This window comes from Equus caballus, chromosome 1, assembly GCF_041296265.1.
Source record: "Equus caballus isolate H_3958 breed thoroughbred chromosome 1, TB-T2T, whole genome shotgun sequence".
NCBI classification, from domain to species: Eukaryota; Metazoa; Chordata; class Mammalia; order Perissodactyla; family Equidae; genus Equus; species Equus caballus.
The window spans coordinates 171,307,165-171,329,649 of record NC_091684.1 but is presented as its reverse complement, the minus strand read 5'-3'; the positions used below and the strand labels follow the sequence as shown (position 1 = coordinate 171,329,649).

At 39.4% G+C, this 22,485-nt stretch overlaps 1 protein-coding gene across 3 annotated transcripts in view; it reads right to left on the bottom strand.

Annotated features, from left to right (window-relative positions):
* RPGRIP1 (RPGR interacting protein 1) overlaps window positions 1–22,485 on the bottom strand; it is a 38,421-nt gene that overhangs the window by 5,264 nt on the left and 10,672 nt on the right. For all 3 annotated transcript variants that reach the window (XM_070240382.1, XM_023621425.2, XM_070240371.1), the window contains 3 exons: window positions 12,627–12,724; window positions 3,392–3,584; window positions 1,168–1,252 (listed from right to left, as the gene is read on the bottom strand). In XM_070240382.1, coding sequence (XP_070096483.1) covers window positions 1,168–1,252; window positions 3,392–3,584; window positions 12,627–12,724 — 376 coding nt within the window. The remainder of the gene's footprint in view (window positions 1–1,167; window positions 1,253–3,391; window positions 3,585–12,626; window positions 12,725–22,485) is intronic.

The window sequence follows — 22,485 nt, the reverse complement described above, 5'->3', positions numbered from 1 at the left end:
AAAAGAAAAAGCTAAATTTAACATTAATGCAGAAAGGAACAATAAATCATTTTCCATCTCCAAAAGTGCCCAGTAAGCTTACAACTGCTTAAGTCCTCAGCGATACTGAGGTCAGAGTCACTGTTGATTTCGGCTGGCTTCTTTTTCATCATTTCTATGACTAACTAGAGATGAAGTAAATGCAAATTAAAGAAATTTATTGGGCTTTTAGAAAAATAATGGATTAAAACAAAAGCCTAATATTACTTCTTACCCCCACACATGAAAAGGAGGTACAGTTGCCAGATTTTGCCCAAAAAACACCCCAAAACAGATGCCCACTTGAATTTGAATTTCAAATTTCAGCTAAAGAATGGATAATTTTCTTAGTATAACTATATCCCATGCATTTCATCTGGAATGTCTAAAGGTAGGCCTCCTTGGATTACAGGAATAATGACAAGTCGCTTTCCTAAAACTTATAATAGACCTAGAACTTACTTCAATTATATTGAAGTCAAAGTATTCCTTTGGAGAAATAGTCTTAAAAATCTAAATATAAAATTAACATTATAAAGGCATAATATTTGGTAAGCTAGCAATGATATTGCATTTGTGAGAAATGAATCAAATTATCTCAGAATGTCAAAGCGTTTTGTCCATTTCATATAGGGCACTGTCAGTATTCAAGCAAATTATTGCCACAAGAAAAGCGCTTATCAGGGGCTGGCATGGGTGAAAAGTGAACTAAACCTATGAGATTTTATAATTCATCATGCAGTCAGTCACAAACATAAATTGGACTCAAATAGATGAGAAATTCATTGAGTAAATTAATAAGAAAGAAGTTTTAGGGGCCGGCCCCGTGGCTGAATGGTTAAGTTCGCACGCTCCGCTTCGGCGGCCCAGGGTTTTGCGGGTTCAGATTCTGGGCGCAGACATGGCACCACTCATTAGGCCATGCTGAGGCAGCGTCCCACATGCCACAACTAGAAGGACCTACAACTAAAATATACAACTATGTACTGGGGGGATTTGGGGAGAAAAAGCAGGAAAAAAACCCTAGATTATTTAAAAAATAAAAAGAAGTAGTTTTAAAATATTTAGCATTGGTACAAAACCAAACTCAAACCCCTGAATTCCTGTGTGACTATCTCTTTTCCTTCAAAGTGGAAAGCAGATGCTTACTGTCCTTGCTCAGGATCTTGTCTCTTCAGCATAGCGAACAGAAATTGCCTTCGGCCTTTTTGCTCCAGTGGGTCCAGGTCTATCACTGTTATTAAAGGAAAGAAGAAAAAAAGCAAAGAATCACATACTGTTGCTATTTGGGCACCAAGACTTTCATAAGTGGTGTATGTAAAACGGTTATATAAAGCAGAGGTCAGCAAACTAGGGCCCATGCGCTGGCCACCTGCTTTTGTAAATAAAGTTTTATTGAACACAGCCACGCTCATTTGTTACATATTACCCAAGGCTGCTTTCCAGCTACAATAATAGAGTTGAATACTGTAGTTGTGACAGAGACTGTTTGGCCCACAGAGCCTAAAATATTCACCTTTAAGAAAACATTTGTCCACCCCTGATACAAAGGGCCACCTAGAAATTTGGGTTTTGTGGCAGGTTCGACTCAGGGAGCCATCCTGTCTCAACATCCATTCCCCACTTCCTCCTTATTTTCATATGGGAATACCGCAGCCTGCAATAAATCAGTCTGTTTTCCAGCCTCTATTTTAGCTATTCGGCCATGTGATTAAGTTCTGGCCATTGTGTTGTGTGAAACCTGCTTCCCAGGCTCAGCTGGGAGGCATTCTTCCTTTCCCCAGAGGTCATTAAGGACCATGGGTGACCAAAAGGATGGAAGACGGGCAGTAGGATGATGAAAAGGCAGGACAGGACGTTGGATCCAGCCCTGGACTGCCCACCTCTGAACTCGTGTAAGACAAGTGAGGAATAAGCTTCTATCTCGTCTGCTATCAGGACAGGATATACTTTTAAAAAGAAAAAAAAAGGAATAGAGCAAGAAACAATTCTCAGAAATTTCAAATAAATATTCAATGACTGCAAGATAAAATTAAGGAAATCTCCCCAAAAATAGAAAGAAAGAAAAAACAGAGATAGGATTATAGGAGAAAAATGATAAAAATCAGAGATCAATTTGGAAGATCCAAAATCCTACTAAAATAGGAAAATGCTGAGAACAAAGTTATCAAAGAAATGCAATAAAATTTCCCAGAACCAAAAGCCAGCAGCTTCCAGATTGAAAGAGCCCACTGTATGGCCAAAACAATTAAAGAAAAATATGCAGATTATTCTAAGATTTAAGAACATCAGAGATAAAGAGAAAATGTTGAAGTCTTCCAGGGAGGTAGACGGTAGTTTTCATACAAAAGTTAGACTCCTGGCCTAAATCTAGAAGACCATGGACGAACAGCTTTGAAATTCTCAACAAAAATATTTTCAATATAGATGTCTATACTTGGTCTCATTACCAATGGAATATATGGGTAGAATAAAGAGATTTCACGCATGACTGTCTCAAAATGTCTACTTCCAATGTACTCTTTCTTTAAAAGCTACTGGAAACTATGGTCCGTTAAAATAAGAAAATAAATGAGACAGAGGTTGACACAGGACCCAGGTGACATGAAATCCAGCAGAGGAGAGAATTAAATCAGATTCCCCACACAGCAGTGACATAACAGCTGAACAGGAAAGGAGCAAAAGGATGAAGAGAGGTCTTCAGGAAAAAAATAGATAAATTAGTTGACAGGTTTATTTGAAAATATGGAAAGGCTGTTGGAGGATGTGAAAAGAATTACAATAGGTATAATAAAAATAAAGCAAATAAGAAATTGAAAAGAAATAATAAACAAGGAAATATAATCATGTCATACTACTCGGCTTTACAAGAATTCATATTTACGTATCCACAATAGAATAGAAACAATTAAGATTGGATTAAATAAAAATTATGATCCAACTATATGGGAGGCAGGGGGCATGGGTGTGGTGTAAGAGAGATAAGTTTTATGTGCCAAGAGAGGAAGTTAGTAGATAATGTCTAAAATTGGTGAATCAGGAAACTGCAATAGAAACATTTCTCAGAAACATGCAGCCAAAAAACAGAAGAAATAGGACAAAAAGTGAAAAGTGGTGTGGCGGACTGAGGCGGGAAGGGGCGGGGCAAGGGGGAGTGATTTGTGGAGAAACGGTGGAACAAAGGACTGCTTAATTTTAATTAAAAATCTTTTAAGGCCTATTTGATGTTTTAAAACCATATGCATATATTACTTTGATAAAAAAATAAAATAAAATGGTTGAATCCACCCCATCAGAAGTCCACAGTAGTGTGAGCCCTCAGTTTAAGCGTTTGTCCGCCTCCTTCCCCCGCTAAGCACAAGGGCGGCCTCACCCTTGCTAAAGTGGAAGTGGATCTCCTCTCCGGCCCTCGGTTTCCTCAGGGATACTGGAGTCTCCGTCTCTGACAAGGGTAAATCGTAGAACTTGTACTCCACGTACACCTGCTTTATGTTCTCATCGTACATCACTTCAGCCTCTGGGTTGAAGGCCAGGGAGACAATTTCAATGCACATCTTCTCTGATTTCTGATAAGGAAAATGTTTATTTATTTCCTATAGGTTAGTGACGCCGCAAGTGTTTATACTCCATCTAGTTAACACATTACTCTCTAGGAATCAATCACAGGCATTCTCATCTAACATACCACTCCTTGAGAATCAAGTTATGGGTAAAACTGGCACCAAGAGACAACTTGACTGAATTGTCCCAGCTCATCTGTGGGAAATTTATAAAGAGAATCCAGTTGTTCTTTCTCCCAGTCCAGTAAATCATTTCTCCAGACCAGCCTTTCTCAGCCATCTCCACATAGAGAAAGAATCAAGAAACTTTCTGAACAGATAGTTTTCTTAAACTTTCTCGATGAAAACCAATCCAGTATTTTCCTGAGGTTGGGTCCTAGGAGACTGCCTATCGATACTGGAGATTTAGCAAAGAGCTGCCAGTGCTTCCTGTGCCCACCTCAGTGCAGGCCACAGAGCAGGGCATCAGAGCTCCCTGTCCTCCCACAGCAACTCCAGTGTTTTCAGCTCCACTTCAGAGTTGTCGCCACAACCACCATGCTCTTTTGGTTGTTCCTGCATCCACTTTTGCACTAAGGACACCAAGAGGAGAGCTGACACCTCTCTGGTTTCAAGAAGTAAACTGAGGCCAACATTAAGTGTCATTCCATGTCCCATCCATCGTGGTTGTGCCCCGTGTCCATCCCCGTGTTGTCCCCCTGTGCACAGTGTGGCAGCAAGTCAGTGTCATGGCATTAGTGAGGAGTCAATCCAGGATGGCCCCCTGCCGGCCACAGTTCTCCTTTCATCCGTGAGTGCCTCTTTCCTCTAGGTTGCCAGGCCAATATCCTCACTTCTTTGAAGATCTGCGCCCCCACCATCTTTTTTTCTCTTCGGAAGCAAATGGAGCCTCCTGTGCCTTGTCCTAGGAAGCTCAGACAAAATTTCTCAACAAATTTGCATCAGAACAACCCGGGTGCCTCTTAAAAATAAAGATACTTGATGCTTCCCTCTCAATAGTCCCCACACATCCTCCTACAACACCCATCATGAAAACCATTGAGTCTCTGCAGTATTTTCCAAAATGTGGGTTTTGACACGCATGGGCCAGCTAGCTGGGTTTCACTAGCATATTTTTAAATGAGAGACTAGAATAAAATAAGATAGGATAGGCTAGACAGGATAGCCTAGAATAGACAGGATAGGCTAGAAGAGAATAGAAAATATGAGAGTGCATGGCAAATGGTAAAGGTACGTCTTGTTTCTTGAAACTTGTGTTTGTATATGACTGTGTTTGTATATGTATTTCTACATATGGGCATAATGTAGAAATGTATTTCTTATAGTGATTGTCATAAAAAAAAAAAGTGCAAAAGCGGAGCCGGCCCTGTGGCCGAGTGGTTAAGTTCGCGAGCTCCGCTTCGGCGGCCCAGGATTTTGCCAGTTCGAAACCTGGGCGTGGACATGGCATCGCTCATCAGGCCATGCTGAGGTGGCGTCCCACATGCCACAACTAGAAGGACACCCAACTAAAATATACAACCATGTACTACGGGGATTTGGGGAGAAAAAGCAAAAAAAAAAAAAAAGAAGATTGGCAACAGTTGTTAGCTCAGGTGCCAATCTTAAAAAAAAAAAAAGTGTAAAAGCCACTTATATTGGACTGTCCTGGGAATCTGTGTTTAAAGATTTAGGTATAATTTATATACAGTAAAATGCAAAACCTTAAGAGTACAGTTTTGACAAATGTATAGAAGTGCATAATCACCCTATTCAAGATACACATTTCCATCACCCTAGAAAGTTCTCTCATGCCACTGCTGAAATTATTGCAAACCCTATGCTGTAGTCTCAGTAAAAGTTAAGCCAAATTTTTCAAGGTGTGTCTGAGGAATAGGTGTTTTACAAATGAATTGTCTGTGATGAAATAAATCTTACCAAAACAGAAAAGCCTATGCTTAGTGGGGATGAATATTTTCCCCATAGTTAAAAATGAATGGGGCCAGCCCCGTGGCGCAGCAGTTAAGTTCGCACCTTCCACTTTGGCAGCCAGGGGTTCGCTGGTTCAGATCCCAGGTGCGGACCTATGCACTGCTTATCAAGCTATGATGTAGCAGGTGTGCCACATATAAAGTAGAGGAAGATGGGCATGGATGTTAGCTCAGGGCCAATCTTCCTCAGCAAAAACAGGAGGATTGGCGGCAGATGTTAGCTGAGGGCTAATCTTCCTCAAAAAATAAAAATAAAAATGAACCACCATCAGACAAGCGGCTTTCAAACTGTAAGACTCACTGTATGTGCATCTGTATGTGTGTGTATTAATCACCGAAATAAAAGTCTCCGGAAACAATTCTTGACATTACTATGTGTGAAGCAAACTGTTATTTTGTATTCTACTCTATCTCAGTTTTTCTTTTCTCTTTCTCTTTTTTTTTTTTTTTTTGAGCAAGATTAGCCCTGAGCTAACTACTGCCAACCCTCCTCTTTTTGCTGAGGAAGCCTGGCCCTGAGCTAACATCATGCCCATCTTCCTCTACTTTCTATGTGGGATGCCTACCACAGCATGGTGTGCCAAGCGGTGCCACGTCTGCACCTGGGATCTGAACCGGCGAACCCCAGGCTATCTCAGTTTTTCTTTAGTGCTGGCTGGGACCCCCTATTTTGATTTCACTCCCCACTAAGAGATGCCAACTCACAGTTGAAAAACATTGCACCAGAGTTATGCTATATAACATGGTAGCCATTAGCCACACGTGCCCATGGAGCACTTGAAATGCGGCCAGTCTCAATTGGGATGTGCTGTAAGCCTAAAATCCACCCATGATTTGGAAGACTTTGCATGAAAAGAAAAATGAATGTAAGATATTTCAATATTTTTTTATATTGATTACATGTTGAAATGATAACATCACGGATATATTAGGTTAAATAAACTGTATTGTTAAAATTAATTTTACTTGTTTCTTTTTACACCTTTAATATGGCTACTAGAAAACTACATTTGTGCCTCACATTATACTTCTGTGGAACAACACTTCATAGACTGTGAGCTCTGTGAGTTCTGGGACCACAAGTCTGTTTTGCTAACCCCTTTGGTCCCAGCATCTAGCACCCCCCTAATTTGTTTTGTTACCTCTCCACGCCACCTAGATCTAAATTTTTCAAAATTGCTTTTGACTTGTTCCCTCACAAACACTCTTATCCCATTAAAGTTAGGAACTGAAAGCATCAGGGGACAACTGTGATAAAAAGGCCACTATTGGGTGAGCATAAATTGGTATAATTTGGGAGGATGATCATTTGGTGGTACCCATCGAAATTTCAAGTGCGCATCCCTTTTAAAACCAATAGTTCCACTTCTAGGAATCTGTCCCACAAAAACATGGCCAAGCACACAAAGATAGATATGTACAAGGATGTTCATTGCGGCATTATTACTTTTTTCTTTTTTCCCTCTTTTCTTGTAGGTACTCGGTTATACAGAAGTGAAAGTGACAAGGTCCTGGTGCAGTCGGTCTGGATGCAGGTCAGAGGGCAAATTCTGCAAAAGCTAGGTATGGTCATCAAACATTCTCTCCTCTCAAGGCTCGTTTACAAAGTCTGGTTAAGAAATTTTACTGTAGACTTTTCTCCCCCTGTCCCCAGCTCTATTGAGATATAATTGACCCATAACATTCTCTTGATAGCTGTACCTCAGAAAAACCAAATTCTTTTCTACCTCAGGGCCTTTACATGTGCCCTTTCCTCCGCCCAAGCAGAGTTCCTCCCAGCTCTTCCCTTCTCATTCTTCAGATTTCAGTTCAAATGTCCCCTCCTCAGAGAGCTCTTTCTTTACCTCCTTACCTCACTCAACCCCTCCCATTACTATCTATTATATCACCCTATTTATTTTCTTCCTAGTATTTAGAATTAGCAAGTATCTGGCTTATTTGTTCACTGATTTATCTGTGTTTTCCCTTTGTAGATTGTAAGATTCAAGAGGGAAGGGACCAAGTCTGTCTTAGTCACCATTCTGCGTCTACAGAGCCTGGCAAACACTCAGACAAGCACCCCATTATTATTTGTTGAAGGAGCCAATACCTCACAGGGCTGCCATGAGGACTGAGCGAGCTAATGAATATTAAGTACATATAGCGTAAAAGCTCTATCAGTGTTGCCCATTGAGGTTTGTCTAAAGAAAAGGTCAGATATTATTTTAATGGACTACTGATCAGCAGTTAAAAGGAATGAACTAGAAAAAGCTAAATATATCAACATGGATGGACTCCCAAAACACTATTAATCGAAAAATGCATGTTTCAGAATAATATGTACCAAAAAAGAAAAAGAAATGGGGGAAACTGGGTGAAGGTAAATGGTACCTTCTTGTACTTTTTTTGCAACTGTTTACAAATCTATAATTAATTCAAAGTAAAAAGTTAAAAAATAATACATGCCGTTTAATGTCATTTATTTGAAAGCGAAAAAAAAAAACAAATACAAATCAATATGAATGCTACAGTTCTTTTTTTTAAGATCTGAAAAGATACACCCCAAGACTCAAAACAATGATATTCGTGGGGTAAAAGCAGAGGCAGCAGGGATTATAGGCAGTGGTCAACAGAGATTTAGCTTTATCTGGAATATCCTAGTTTTTAAAAGAAAAATGTATTCTTATATTGCTTGTGTAATTTAATTTTTAAAATTTTAAACTTGCAAATAATCCTGGGACAAATGATCAGAAATCCATATTTATGCAGACTATATCAACTTTATTCTGATAACGAAGATGAATTAGGAGGATGAATAAGATGAACATTTGAGGCAGGTACACACAGAGGCCTTATTCATTCCTGTTAGGTTGGACCATAGGAAACTGTCAACAGTCCACCACTTTTTATCTATAAAAATGATAATTTCAGGGGCCGGCCCAGTGGCACAGCAGTTAAGCTTGCGCAATCCGCTTCTCGGTGGCCCGGGGTTCGCCAGTTCGGATCCCGGGTGCGGACATGGCACCGCTTGGCAAAAAGCCATGCTGTGGTAGGAGTCCCACGTATAAAGTAGAGGAATATGGGCATGGATGTTAGCTCAGGGCCAGTCTTCCTCAGCAAAAAGAGGAGGATTGGCAGTAGTTAGCTCAGGGCTAATCGTCCTCAAAAAACGAAAAATGATAATTTCATATGGCTTATTATGTAATGAGTGTTTGTGTCCCCCTCAAAATTCCTATGTTGAAACCCTAATCCCAATATGATGGTATTTGGAGGAGGTGGGGCCCTTGGGAGGTAATTAGGTCATGAGGGTGGAGCCCTCAGGAATGGAATTAGCGCCATTATAAGGAGAGGCCAAAGAGCTAGCTGGCTTTCTTTCTGCCATGTTAAGATACAATGGGAAGCTAGCAGTCTGCAACCTGGAAAAGGGTCCTCACCAGAATCTGACCACGCTGGCAACCTGATTTTGGACTTCCAGCCTCAAGAACAGTGAGAAATAAATTTTTGTTGTTTGTAAGCCACCAGGTCTATGGTACTTTGTTATAGCAGTCCAAATTTACTAATACATGGGTCAGTATTTTAATTTGATCCAGAATCCTTTACATGACCTGGTTCCATTACATAATTTTAGTGGGATTGAACAGCAAAAAATAAAGTATACAATTATTAACATTCAGCATATGAACCACTGTAATATATACTAACTAACTCATTTGAACTTGCTAGCAGAACCCCTGAGAGCAGTTAGTTATGCAGCATGAGTGCCAGACAGACAGCTCCCATTGGCTTATTAGTTCAGTGCTAGCTAATTTGGCTGGGAGGCAGAGCTGTGAAAATTAATTAGCTAGCATACACAAGGGATCAGGACATTCTTATACAATTAAGAGTATAAGAAAAGAGAAGGAACTTTGAGGTTCTTAATACATGGTGTGGCTAAAAGACAGTAAGTAACATGAGGCCGTAGGGCAAATGAAATGATTGCTCCCTTCTCATTAGTGGCTGTTAAGAAGGGGAGGGAAAAGTTTTCTCTGGTCCACTCAGAGTGAGAGAGAGATTTCTGGCACCAGGAATGGGACTTCATCTGGAGGAAACCATGTGGTTCGGGTTGAGATCATTTCCTGGAGATGCTTAGAGAGAAGGCAAATACAGAGGGTCTTTAGGAATCTGGTGCTGATTAACAGACAGGACCTCCTGGCAAACAGACCTATACACATCCTATGAACACAGGAACTGTCCTAATTCTGGACTCAGAGAGGAGCAGTTAAAAGATCCAAATGGACTGTGGTTGTTTCACTTTTTTGGTAGTTTAAGGGAAAGACATTTTGGAAGGGTCTTCTTTAAGTAGTACTGTTCAACCTAATTCAATGGACTTGGCAGGCAGAAGGGAACTGACACCCTTCTGCCTCAATCTCTTCCCCTTAGGGCCTAGTTCTTCCTTGGAGGGGCCACAACCAGATCATAGAAGCTCAACCTTGAAAACCAGAATACTTTGGAGAGGGTAGACTATTGCCGTCATCAACATTATCACCACTATCATTCAGTGTTTGATGCGTCTCGGGCACTGTATGAAACCCTTACCAGACATTACCTTACTTAAATCCTCCCACATCACTATAAGGTAGATATACTTAATATTACCATTTTATAAATGGGGCACAAAGTCTAATAGAGTTTAAGTAACTCCCCCAAAGCTGCATAGCTAGTAAGTACCAGAGCCAGGATCTAAACCACTTTTTTAAAAACCGACATATGATATTATATTAGTTTCAGGTGTACAAGATAATGATTCGATATTTGTGTATATTGAGAAATGATCACTGCGATAGGTCCAGTTAACATCCGTCACCACACTAAGCTACAGATTTTTTTCTTGTGATGAGAACTTTTAAGATCTACTCTCTTAGAAACTTTCAAATATACAATACAGTATTATTAACTATAGTCACCATGCTGTATGCTACATCTATATAAACCACTTCTGTCTGAACCAAATCTCCATGCTCTTAAATGCTACACTTTCTCCTCCATTATCCCAGCTGACTCCAAACACAAGAGCAACAGAGCTCAAGCATTGTCTCTGGGCCTGCAACCCCTTCGATCTTTTATGCCTACCTATTGTGAAATACAATCATTATTGAGTATAAACGTATCTGTGTTGTAAGTTTAATTTGATAATAACACTAATTTTTTTGCTTAAGTAGGCTTGGTTTTCATATTTAGTTTCTTTTTTTCCATACTTAGTTTCTCAAGCAACATTTTTGGGTACACAAAGGTTTTCTAAAAGGAAATCTTATTTAGGAGCCTTTAACTTAGAGTAATATTTTTTTTTTTTTTTTTTTTTTTTTGTTTTTTTTTTTTTTTTTTTTTTTTTTGGAGGAAGATTAGCCCTCAGCTAACTACTGCCAGTCCTCCTCTTTTTGCTGAGGAAGCCTGGCTCTGAGCTAACATCCGTGCCCATCTTCCTCTAGTTTATACGTGGGACGCCTACCACAGCATGGCTGCCAAGCAGTGCCATGTCCGCACCCGGGATCCGAACCAGCGAACCCCGGGCCGCCGAGAAGCGGAACGTGCGAACTTAACCGCTGCGCCACCGGGCCGGCCCCAACTTAGAGTAATATTTTAATGTAATCTGTTTGACTTGTAGTTCAAAAATCTGCTGACCAGGGCTGGCCCCGTGGCCGAGTGGTTAAGTTCGCGCGCTCCGCGGCAGGCGGCCCAGTGTTTCGTTGGTTCGAATTCTGGGCACGGACACGGCACTGCTCATCAAACCACGCTGAGGCAGCATCCCACATGCCACAACTAGAAGGACTCACAAAAAAGACTATACAACTATGTACCAGGGGGCTTTGGGGAGAAAAAGGAAAAAATAAAATCTCAAAAAAAAAAAAAATCTGCTGATCAGCTGGCTGCTTTTCCGTTTGATCTGAGAGGCGCGTGGTTTAGAAACCTTGACTGGAACTCCAGCTCTTTCACTAACTAGCTCTATAATCCTGGACACATCATTTGATCTTCTTCACCTTTATTATACCTAAGGTGTTATTGTCTAGTTGTAACATTCTATGTTCTGGTCTATCTTGCAAACATTTCTCAAGATATTAATCATACAATGTCTAAAAAAATATGGCAGATAAAAGTTCAGAAGAAGACAAACTTAACTATTTGCCATACTAACAATTTAAATTTACTGATTTTGAGTTGCTTCTCCTCACTCCAATATCCTTCATTTTCCTGAAAATCCTCAGTACAAGTTCTGACTTTCAAGGAAGAGTTTTCTGACCTCTACAAAAGAACAATAATTTCCCTTTTTTGAATTCTTACAAACCTTAGAGTTTATATCACATAATCTACCTGCTTGATTCTAGGTCACACTATACTTTTCTTCATTGTGTCTAAAAATGTTCACAATCCTCGATCGGATTTTAGTCTTTCATTCAGTCACTCATTCAGCAAATATTTATTGGGCGCCTACAAATGTGCCAGGAAGTGTTCTAGTGGCTCCAGGGAGAGACTGTCTCATACCTCATTTACAACCCCACGAGATTCTAATACAATGATGACTGCTGAATATACCGGTGGATATTTATTCGTGTGTGTGTGTGTGTGTGTGTATCCTCAATTAGTTCCAAAAGAGATTTGAGGCTGAAATGTTTAATAAATAATTGTAATTACAGGTTTTAAAGGTTGGGTCAAAAACTTCAGAAACTAAATGATGTCTCTGAGCCCTCCTATGGAGAATCCTTTCCTCTTTTCCCGCCCCTACCTCCCAGAGTCAACCTGCTCTCCTCAGGTGGATTTAAAGAAAGGGTTATCACTCAGGCTAGGGATGAATCACAAGACGCAATGAAGGAGGCAGGCAAGGGACCCAAAAAGGAGAGAGAAGGGTTGAAGCAAGTCCTCATTACCCCAAATTAAGAAAATGATCTTTTAATCTGTATCAACAGACTTCTATTCACTTGCAATGTAAATTCAACTGAATAACTTGAATTTCCCATCAGGTTCATTGAAAACTGGATTTGCACTTCACAGATGTGGTCATTAAGCACACTAACTGTCCTTATGTACAATCTTGTCTCATACTCAACGATCACCCCCATGTACTTACTGCCTTAGGACATTTCTGAGATACGGGTGTCACTATTTCGTCACTGTCTGTAGTTTGTGCTTCACTGACTTCAGAAGCTTGTTCGCAGGATTCTTTGTCTGTCAGAGAAGAGGCTGGAGTTACAGAACTATTTCAGAACACCCTGTCTTTTTCAAGGATTGACTTGTTTGGAAGCTTGCCAAACACACAGGGTTCACTTCCGAAAAAAGAAAAAGGAAAGAAAGGGAAAGAAGGAAGAATGGAATGAAGGACGGAAGGAAGGAAGGAAGAAAGGAGGGAGTGAGGGAGGGAGGGAAGAAAGGAGGGAAGGAAGGAAGCAGGGAGGGAAGGAAGTCCTTCCTTTTGTAGGGGCTGGAGAAAATGACCAGCCGAGGAAAAGCAGTGCGATCAGGGTGTGGCAGACTGTATTTTCCAAAGACAGACTCAAACAACACCTCCCATCCCACACGCTCTCTTGCAATGCGACATTTTTTACTGAACATCTGAATTTCCTTTACAGAGTGCCTTTCCAATCTTTTGCTCATTTTTCTGTTGGGTTGTTTGTCTTTTTCTTATTGATTTGGAGGAACTCTGTATATTTTCTGAATTTGAGCCCTTTGGTAGTTACATGAGTTACAAATATCTGTTCCACTCTTTAGCTTGCCTGTTTAATCTCTTGCTGAACAGAAATTCTTACTTTTAAGGTAGTCAACTTGATCAATATTTTTCTTTATGATTAGTGCATTTTGTTTCTTTTTTTTAAAAAATATCTTTCCTTACTCTGAATGATGAATAATGCTGCTATGAGTATTTGTGTACAAGTCTTTGGGTGGACAAATGTTTTCATATCTCCCGGGTAGATACTTAAGAGTAGAATTGCAGGGTTGTAAACTATATGTTTAACTTTTTAAGGAGAAGCCAAAATTTTTTAAAGTGGCTGTAATGTTTTACACTCCCATCAGTAATGTACAAGGTTCCAATTTTTCCACATCCTCGCTAACACTTGGTACAATCAGCCTCTGGAATATATCAATTCTTGGTGTGTACTGGTATTTCATTGTGGTATTATTTTGCATTTTCCTAATGATAATGATGTTAAACATCTTTTTGTATGCTTATTAGCCATTCATATATCTTTGAATATCCATTCAAATCATTTTAAATTAGGCTGCCTTATTGTTGAGTTGCAAGAGTTCTTTATAGATCATGGATGCAAATCCTTTATCAGAAACGTGATTTGCAAATATTTTTTCCTAGGCTGTAGCTTATCATTTCATTTTCATAATAGCGTCCTTTGAAGAGCATACATTTTTATTTTGCTAAAGTCCAATTTATCAATTTTTTATTTTATGGATCATGCTTCTGGTGTCATATCTAAGAAATCTTTGTCTAATCTAAGGTCAAATGTTTTATCCTATGTTTTCTTTTAGAAATGTTATAGTTTGGGTTTTAATATTTAGATTTATGATCTATTTTGGTTAATTTTTGTGTATGGTGTGAAGTAAGTGTCTAAGTTTTTTTTTTTTCTCTGTATGGGGATATCTGATTGTTTCAGTACCATTCATTGGAGAGATTAGATTTACCAGAAAGATTAGATTCCCCTTTGAATTGCCTTGGAAACTCTGTAGAAAATCAATTGACCATAAATATAAGGGTTTAGTTCTGGATTTGCAATTCTATCTCATTGATCTATAAGTCTATCTTTATGCTAGTACCACACTGTCTGAGTTACTGTAGCTTTATAGTAAGTTTTGAAATCAGGTAGTACAAAATTTTCAGCTTTCTTCTTCTTTTACATAATTGTTTTGTCTATTCTAGGTACTTCACATTTCTATATAAATTTTGGGGAGAATGGCCATCTTAACAATTATCAGTAGTCCAATCCACATATATGGTACATTTCTCCATTTACTTGAATCTTCCTTAATTTCTCTCAGGAACTTTTGTAGTTTTCAGTATGCAGGGCTTGCATTTCTTTTGTTAAATTTATTCCCAAATATTTTATTATTTTGGATGTATTGTGAATGGAATTGTTTTCTGGATTTCATTTTTACATTGTTCATTGATAGTATATGGAAATACAATTGATTTTGGTATATTGATTTATGTCCTGCAAACTTGTTCACTTGCTTTTAGTTCTAGGGTTTTAAAAAATTTTTGTAGATTTCTTGTGATGTTCTAAATACAGGATCATGTCAATTGCAAAGAAAGACAGCACTACTTCTTCCTTTTTATCCTGAGTAATTTTAATTTCTTTTTCGTGCCTTATTGCAATGACTATAACCTCCACTACAGTGTTCAACAGGAGTGGTGAAAGCAGATATCCTTTTTTTGTTCTTAATCTTAGGGGAGAAGCATTCAATCTTTTACCATTAGGTAGGATGTTAGCTGTACATATTATTGTCCTTTATTAGTCTGAAGCAATTTCCTTCTATTCCCAGTTTGCTGAGAGTCCTTATCAAGAATGGGAGCTGGGAGCCAGCCCCGTGGCTAAGTGGTTAAGTTCGCATGCTCCACTTCAGCAGCCCAGGGTTTCGCTGGTTTGGATCCTGGGCGCGGACATGGTGCTGCTCATCAGGCCATGTTGAGGTGGTGGCATCCCACATGTCACAAGTAGAAGGACCCATGACTAAAATATACAACTATGTACTGGGGGGATTTGGGGAGAAAAAACAATTAAAAAAAAAAAAGAATGGAAGTTGGATTTTGTGAAATGCTTTTTTCTCCATCTATTGAGATGATCATAAAACTTTTAGCTTTTATTCTAGTAATACAGTGAATTAAATCAATTTTCTAATATAAAACTAACCTTGCATTCCTGGAATAAATCCCATTTGATTGTGATGTACAATTGTTTTAATATTTTTATATTTTGCTGAATTGATTTGCTAATATTTAACTAGAATGTTGCATTGTGCTCATGACGGATATTGGTCTGTAATTTTGTTTTGTTTTTAATGTCACTGGCTTGCTTTGATATCAAGATAATACTAGCTTTATAATCAAATGAGTTAGGAAGTTTCCCTTGCTCTACTATTTTCTGAAAGAGACTGTGAAGGATCAGCATTATGTCTTCCTTAAACATTGATAGAATTCATCAATGAAGCCATCTGGGCCTGGACTTCTTGATGTGGGAAAATTTTAAATTACTAATTCATTGTCTCTACTTTTTATAGGTCAATACTGATCTTCTATCTTTTCTTGAGTCAGTTTTGGAAAATTTTTCTAGGAATTTGTCCTTTCCACCTAAGTTGCATAAAGTTGTTCATAATATTCTTTTATAGTCCTTTTAACAGTAGGGTCGGTAGTGACCCTACATTCATTTTGATTTTGCTAACTCAGGTCTTTGCTCTTTTTTCTTGATCAGCATGCCAGTTATCAATTTATTGCTTCTCAGGTCAAAATAAAAACTTCACTGCCTGCTCTGCAATAATGGAGCTGGACCCTGCAAGCATTTCTTCTTTGCCAGCTGGCATCATGTTAAGTTTTCTCAGTAGAGAGCATTGGAGGATCACTGGAAGAGGAAAAGGTTTCTTTTCCTGTTTCCAGTGTGCTCATTTAGGCAGGCTCCTGCAGCAGATGTGGACTCTGTAGATGAGGCTCCTGAAACTTAGGGCCTGACTCCAGCAACATACATTGTTTACTGCACAACACAGTTCTGGTAGCACATGGCTTCCGCAGCATCCAGTTCCAGCAGCTCCCAATGGCCAGTAGCACATGGCATCTCCCCATGGAAAGTTTCCTTGTTACCCCCTAGAGTAAGTTCACAGTGAAATGCCACTGGCTTGGCACCTCTCTGTGAATGGTTTACCGCCAACATTCCAGAGGACAATTTCACCGTTCCTCTGAGTTCTGATGTGCAGCCACAGCAAATTTCCATGCCATTCAGTAAAGTACAACTTAACTGTCTCCAGTGAGGTCTGGATTTCAGCCTTGAAGGGGACTGTCTAGCAGCTCTGTTTCTTCTTTGGGAGCTCGATCAGCTCTAGGAATTAGTGGATGTTCTTTAAATCTCCCATTTCTGTACTCTTTAGAGTTCTCTTTACTTCTTACTAGTCAATCCTCATCCCCAAGTTCAATCTTCTGTTTTAGTTAATAATTCTTTATATTAAACTTTTCCTGTTCAAATTACTATGTAGTCTCTGTCTCGTGGTTGGATCTTAATTAGTACAGTCATTCAAGAGAAAGTCTTATCCAGTTTAATGATCTTTTCAAACAAACAATATTTGGCTTCATTGATTTTTCTCTATTCTTTTTCTGGTTTCTAGTTCACTGATTTCTGCCCTGATTATTATTATTTCCTCCTTTGGGTTTGATTTTATTTTCTTTTTCTAGCTTCTTGAAGTAGAAGCTTAGGTTATTGACTTTAGATCTTTGTTCTTGTCTAATTATAAATTTAAAGCCATAAAAATTTCTTTATAAGCACTGCTTTAGCTGCATCCCATAAATTGCAATACGTTGTGTTTTAATTTTCATTCAGTTCAATATATTTTCTAATTTTCCTTAGGAGTTCTTCTTTGATGCAAGTGTTCTTTAGAAGTGTTGGTTAACTACCAAATACTTGTTACTGCCTGCATTAGTTTTCTATGGCTGCTGCCACAAAATACCACAAACTTGGTAGCTTAAAACAACAGAAATTTAAGAGCAACTTTAGGCTTGCAGTCATTGAAATTGTCCTTATTGTCACCCAGACATATGTGACACTGATCCCATTCTGTAATCCTAAAATGCTTGCAGAGCCACTTCTACACAGAGTGGTGCTGTACGGTCTTGAGGGCAGTGGCAAAACCACATTGGCAAAGAAGTTGATGCTGAACTGGACACAGGACAACCTCATAGAAACATTCAATTCTGCCTTCTATCTCAGCCACAAAGAACTCAACCACAGTGGGTCATGCACTTTGGCAGAGCTGGTTTCCAAGGACTGGCCCGAACTGCAGGATGTCATTTCACATATCCTAGCCCAAGCGCAGAAAATTCTGTTCACCACTGATGGTTTCAGTGAGCTGGGAATCCCTTCAGGGGCACTTCTCCATGATATATGAGGCAACTGGAAGAAGCAGAAGCTGGTGCCTCTCCTCTTGGATACTTTGCTGAAGAGAAAAATCTTACCCAAGGCCACTTTATTGATCACGATGTGACCTAGGGCCCTGAGAGAGCTCTGACTCTTGATTGAACAGCCCCTCTTCACAGAAATGGAAGGGTTCTTAGAGTGGCACAGGAAGGCGTATTTCTTGAAACACTTTGAAGATGAAGATCAAGCACTGTGAGCTTTCAACCTGACAAGGAGCAAGGCAGCTTTGTTGCACATGGGCTGAGATCCCGCCATGTCCTGGAACATCTGTACTTGTCTGAAACTGCAGATGAAGAAGGGGGAAGACCCTGCCCTGACTTGCTAAACCACCACATTGCTGTTCCTGTGTTTCCTTGGCAGCCAGTTCACACAGGCGCCTGGCTGCTGTCCCAGTGAGTGCCTCCAAGCTCCAATGAAGGCTCTGTGTCTCCTAGGTGCTGAGGGCATGTGGACACAGACATCTGTGTTTGATGGAGAAGACCTCAGAAGACTTGGGTCAAAGGAGTATGACTTCTGTTTTTTCCTGGACAAGAATATCCTCCAGAAAGGCAAAGACTGAGGGCTGCTACTCCTTCATCCACTTCAGTGTCCAGCAGTTTCTTGCCATCATGTTCTACAATCCGGAGAGCAAGGAGGAGGAAGACAGGGATAGCCTCAGGTAGGATACTGGGGATGTGCAGAAGCTGCTCTCCAAGGAAGAAACACTAAAGAACCCGCATGACCCGAGTAGAGTATTTCTTACTCAGCCTCTTGAACAAAAAGAGAGCCAGGAGGCTGGAGACAACTTTTGGATGCCTGATGTCATTGGAGGTCAAATGGGACTTACTGAAATACAAAGCACAGCTTGATGAGAATAAATCCTTCTCCTCAATGATGGACATTAGGTGGTTTTGCACCATCTTGACGAATCTCAGGAGAAGCAGGTTTTGAAGAATGTATTGGCCCACATCAAGAAAATGTTTCGGCATTTGAAAAATAAAATGGACATCATGCACTCACGGTTCTGCCTTCAAGCATTGTCAAAACTTACAGATAATTTTGCTGCAGGTAGAAAAGGGGATATTCCTGCAGAATGATACCACATCAGAGTCAGACACTCAGGTTGAGAGGTCCCAAAATGACGCACAATCGCTTCCTTTCTGGATGGACCTTTGTTCTATCTTTGGCTCAATCAAGAATCTGCTATTTCCGGACATCAGTGAGAGGTTCCTTAGTACCTCATCAGTGAGGATTCTTTGTGAAAAAAGCCTCCACTACCCATAATCTCCAGAAAGTCGTCCTCAAAAATATTTCCCCAGTTGATGTTTATTGAAACTTCTGCCTCACTTTTGGTGGCCAGGAAACTCCAACGCACATGGCCCTTCAAAGAAATGACCAAAATGATATGTTTTCCCCATTGTCGGAGGTCTTGAGACAACCAAAATATAATCTTCACTATCTCAGGTTGGTGTCTTGTTCTGACATCATTCATCAACCGGTCCCTGGCATGCTTGAATTTCACAGCAAATGAGCTCCTGGATGAGGGTGTCAAGTTCCTGTCCACAACTTTGAGACACTTAAAGTGCTTCCTGCAGAGGTTGTCGTTGGAAAACTGTCATCTTACAGGAAACTGTTGGAAGGAGCTCTGTTATGCTTTGATCATCAACCAGAGGTTGACACAACTGTGCTGGGCAGAGTGCCCTCTAGGAAGGTAGGGTGGAACCTGTGTGTGAAGGCTTGAGTAACCCCCAATTTAAACTACAGACCCTGATGCTATGGTACTGCAACATAACCAGTGATGGCTGCAACCACCTGTCAAAGCTTCTCCCACAAAAATCAAGCCTAATACACTTGGATTTGGGGCTGAATCACATAGGAATTACTATACTGAAGTTTCTGTGTGAGGCTTTGAAGACACCACTGTGTCACCTGAGATGTCTGTGGTTGTGGGGCTGTGCCATCACTTCTTTCAGTTGTGCAGATCTCTCATCTGCCCTCAGCAGCAACCAGAACCTCATCACTCTCGACCTGGGCCCGAATTCCTTGGAGGTGCAGTGGAGAAAAGATGCTGTGTGAAGCCTTGAAACTTTAAAATTGCCCCTCTAGGCACACAGGTTAAAGATAGATGAACCTAATGCTGGAATCCAGAAGCTGCTGAAAGAAATTAAAGAAAGCAACCCACAACTACCGAGAGAGACAAAAACAGATCTCAAGAAAAACAGACCACCTTCTCATGACTTCATTTTCTGAATGTGGATATGAATTATACACATCACCTTAAATATTGCCTCTGTCCCTTTCTTTCTCTTCTATATTTAACTAAATGTAGTTTAGACCTCCTCATTTTATGCTTTATGCCTCTTTTCTCTTTTCTGTAGAGTCATTCATTTTACAATAAAATAATGGATCTTCAAGGTGATAATGAACTTCCCATGAGCTCACTCAGCAATGTTAGTTGCTGGGCCAGATGTTATTTTAGCCTTGGTTGTGCCTCTGGCTTACATAAAACATATACAGGTCACTTAACCTTGTTATGGACGAACCATCTATCTAAAATATATTAAGAGAAAAAAGGGTGAAAGCATTCACGAAAAAAGAAAAGAATAATCAGGAATTTATTCTCTCACAGATCTGGAGGCCAGAAGTCCAAAATCAAGGTGTTGGGAAAGTCCACACTCACTACCAGGGCTCTAGTGGACAATCCGCCTCTTTCACCTTCTGGTGGCTCCAGGCATTCCTTGGCTGGTGGCCACATCCCTCCAACTCTGACTCTATGGTAACACTGCCTCCTCTTCTTCTGCATGTGTCTTTCCTCTGAATGTCTCTAATGAGAATGCTTTCATTGGATTCAGAGCCCACTCAGATAATCCAGGATGATCTCTTCATCTCAAGATCTTTAATGTAATTATATCTGCAAAGACTCTTTTTTTCAAATAAGGTAACATTTACAGGTTCCAGGGTTTTGAACATGGATATATCTTTTGGAGGGCCACCGCTGAACCCACTACATTATTTATTTAAATTCTGAATATATTTTAAACCCCACAAGCTGATATTTTTGCTTTATAAAATCATTTAAATTAGCCCATATTCTTTGCTTTTCATTCCTTGTTACATCTTTGTGTTTCCTTCTGGGATAATTTTCCTTCGACCTAAAGAACAACCTTTAAGTTTTCTGTAAAATGTAGCTTGCAAGCAAACTCTCCATTTTCGTTTGTCTTTAAATGTCTATTCTGTGGAAGGATATTTTTGTTGTACAGAAAATTCTTGGTTGGCAGTTAGGAGTTTTTTCCAACACATTGAAGGTATCTTGCCACTGGTTTCTGGCTACAGCTGTAGCTCTTGACAAGTCAGTTGTCCATCTTACCGATGCACCCATGGCTGTCTTCTTCTTTTAAATGGATGCTTTCAGTATTTTCTTTCTGATTTTATTTTCTGCATTTTTACTCTGATATGTCTAGATTTGTATTTACTTTTACTTATCCTGTTTGAGTTTCATTTCGTTGAATCTTAATATCTTTCATTAGTTCTGGAAAATTCTAAGTCATTATTGCTTTAAATATTGCCTCTGTCCCCCTTCTTTCTCTTCTCCAACATTTCACTAAGTGTAGCTTAGACCTCTTAATTTTATCCTTTATGGCTCTTTTCTCCTTCTTGTTGGAACAAGATAGAACAACATTTTCCATTTTGTTGTCTCTCATTGCTTTATTCTGGATATTTTCACCAAGTCTCACTTCAGTTGTGTCTAATCTCCTTTTAACCCATCCATTTCTCTCACAAATTTCTGTATTTAGCAGTTCTATTATTTATATTGATTCATTTCCAAATTTGCAATGTATTTTGCAAACATTTTGTAATTGATTCAGGCAAAAAAAAAACCCCACATAAATGGATGCCAAATTAATCAGGTGAAATTTGATGAGGAACAAGATATTTATGTAGACTAGAAATATCTTCTCATCGATTATTTAATAATTACAAAGAGAAAAATGATAACTTTATGATAGTAAGATGTGGCAGATGCTTTCTTAACCAAGTGATCAGAGTTAACATCACCAATAATGGGACAAACTGACATCACGTACTTCCTAATGTGATGCAGTGAGAAGGACGCAATATTACTTCTGTGGTATTCCTGTAAAAACTTCATAACCTGAATCTAATTAGGAAGAAACATCAGACAAATCCAAATTGAGCAACACTCTACTGAACAGCTAACCTACACTCTTCAAAAATGTCAAGATCATGAAAGACAGAGAAAAGATGAGGAACTGTTCCAGATTTTAAAAAACTAAAGAGACACGACTAAATGCAACGTACGATCCTGGATTAGATAAGGGGGGAAAAGCCTGCTATGGTGGACATTATTAGGACAATTGGCAAATTCTGAAAATGGACTGGACATTATATATTAATGTATTCATGTTAAGTTTGCAAACTTGATAATTGTACTGTGATTATATAATTTCCTTTTTCTTACTGAAATATACAGCAGTAAGGGGGCATGATATTTGCAACTTATTCTCAAATGCTTCAGAAAAAAGTAATAAAGCAAAAAGCGGAAAAATGTTAAAAGTTGATGAGTTTGCGTGAAGAGTTTATGTGCACTTTTTTTGTCTTATTCATGCGGCTCTTACGTAAGTTTGAAATTATTTTAAAACAAAATGTGTTTTAAAACTTACAATACCAATTTTCATAGCTCCAGTTCCTTGCTGAAATTTTAAAGTTCAGCCTTTATCTCCATGAACCTAGTAAACACAGTTGTTATGCAGGTTACATCTGACAATATCGGGAGTCCTGGCGGGTATCCAATCAGCCCTTGTCCCT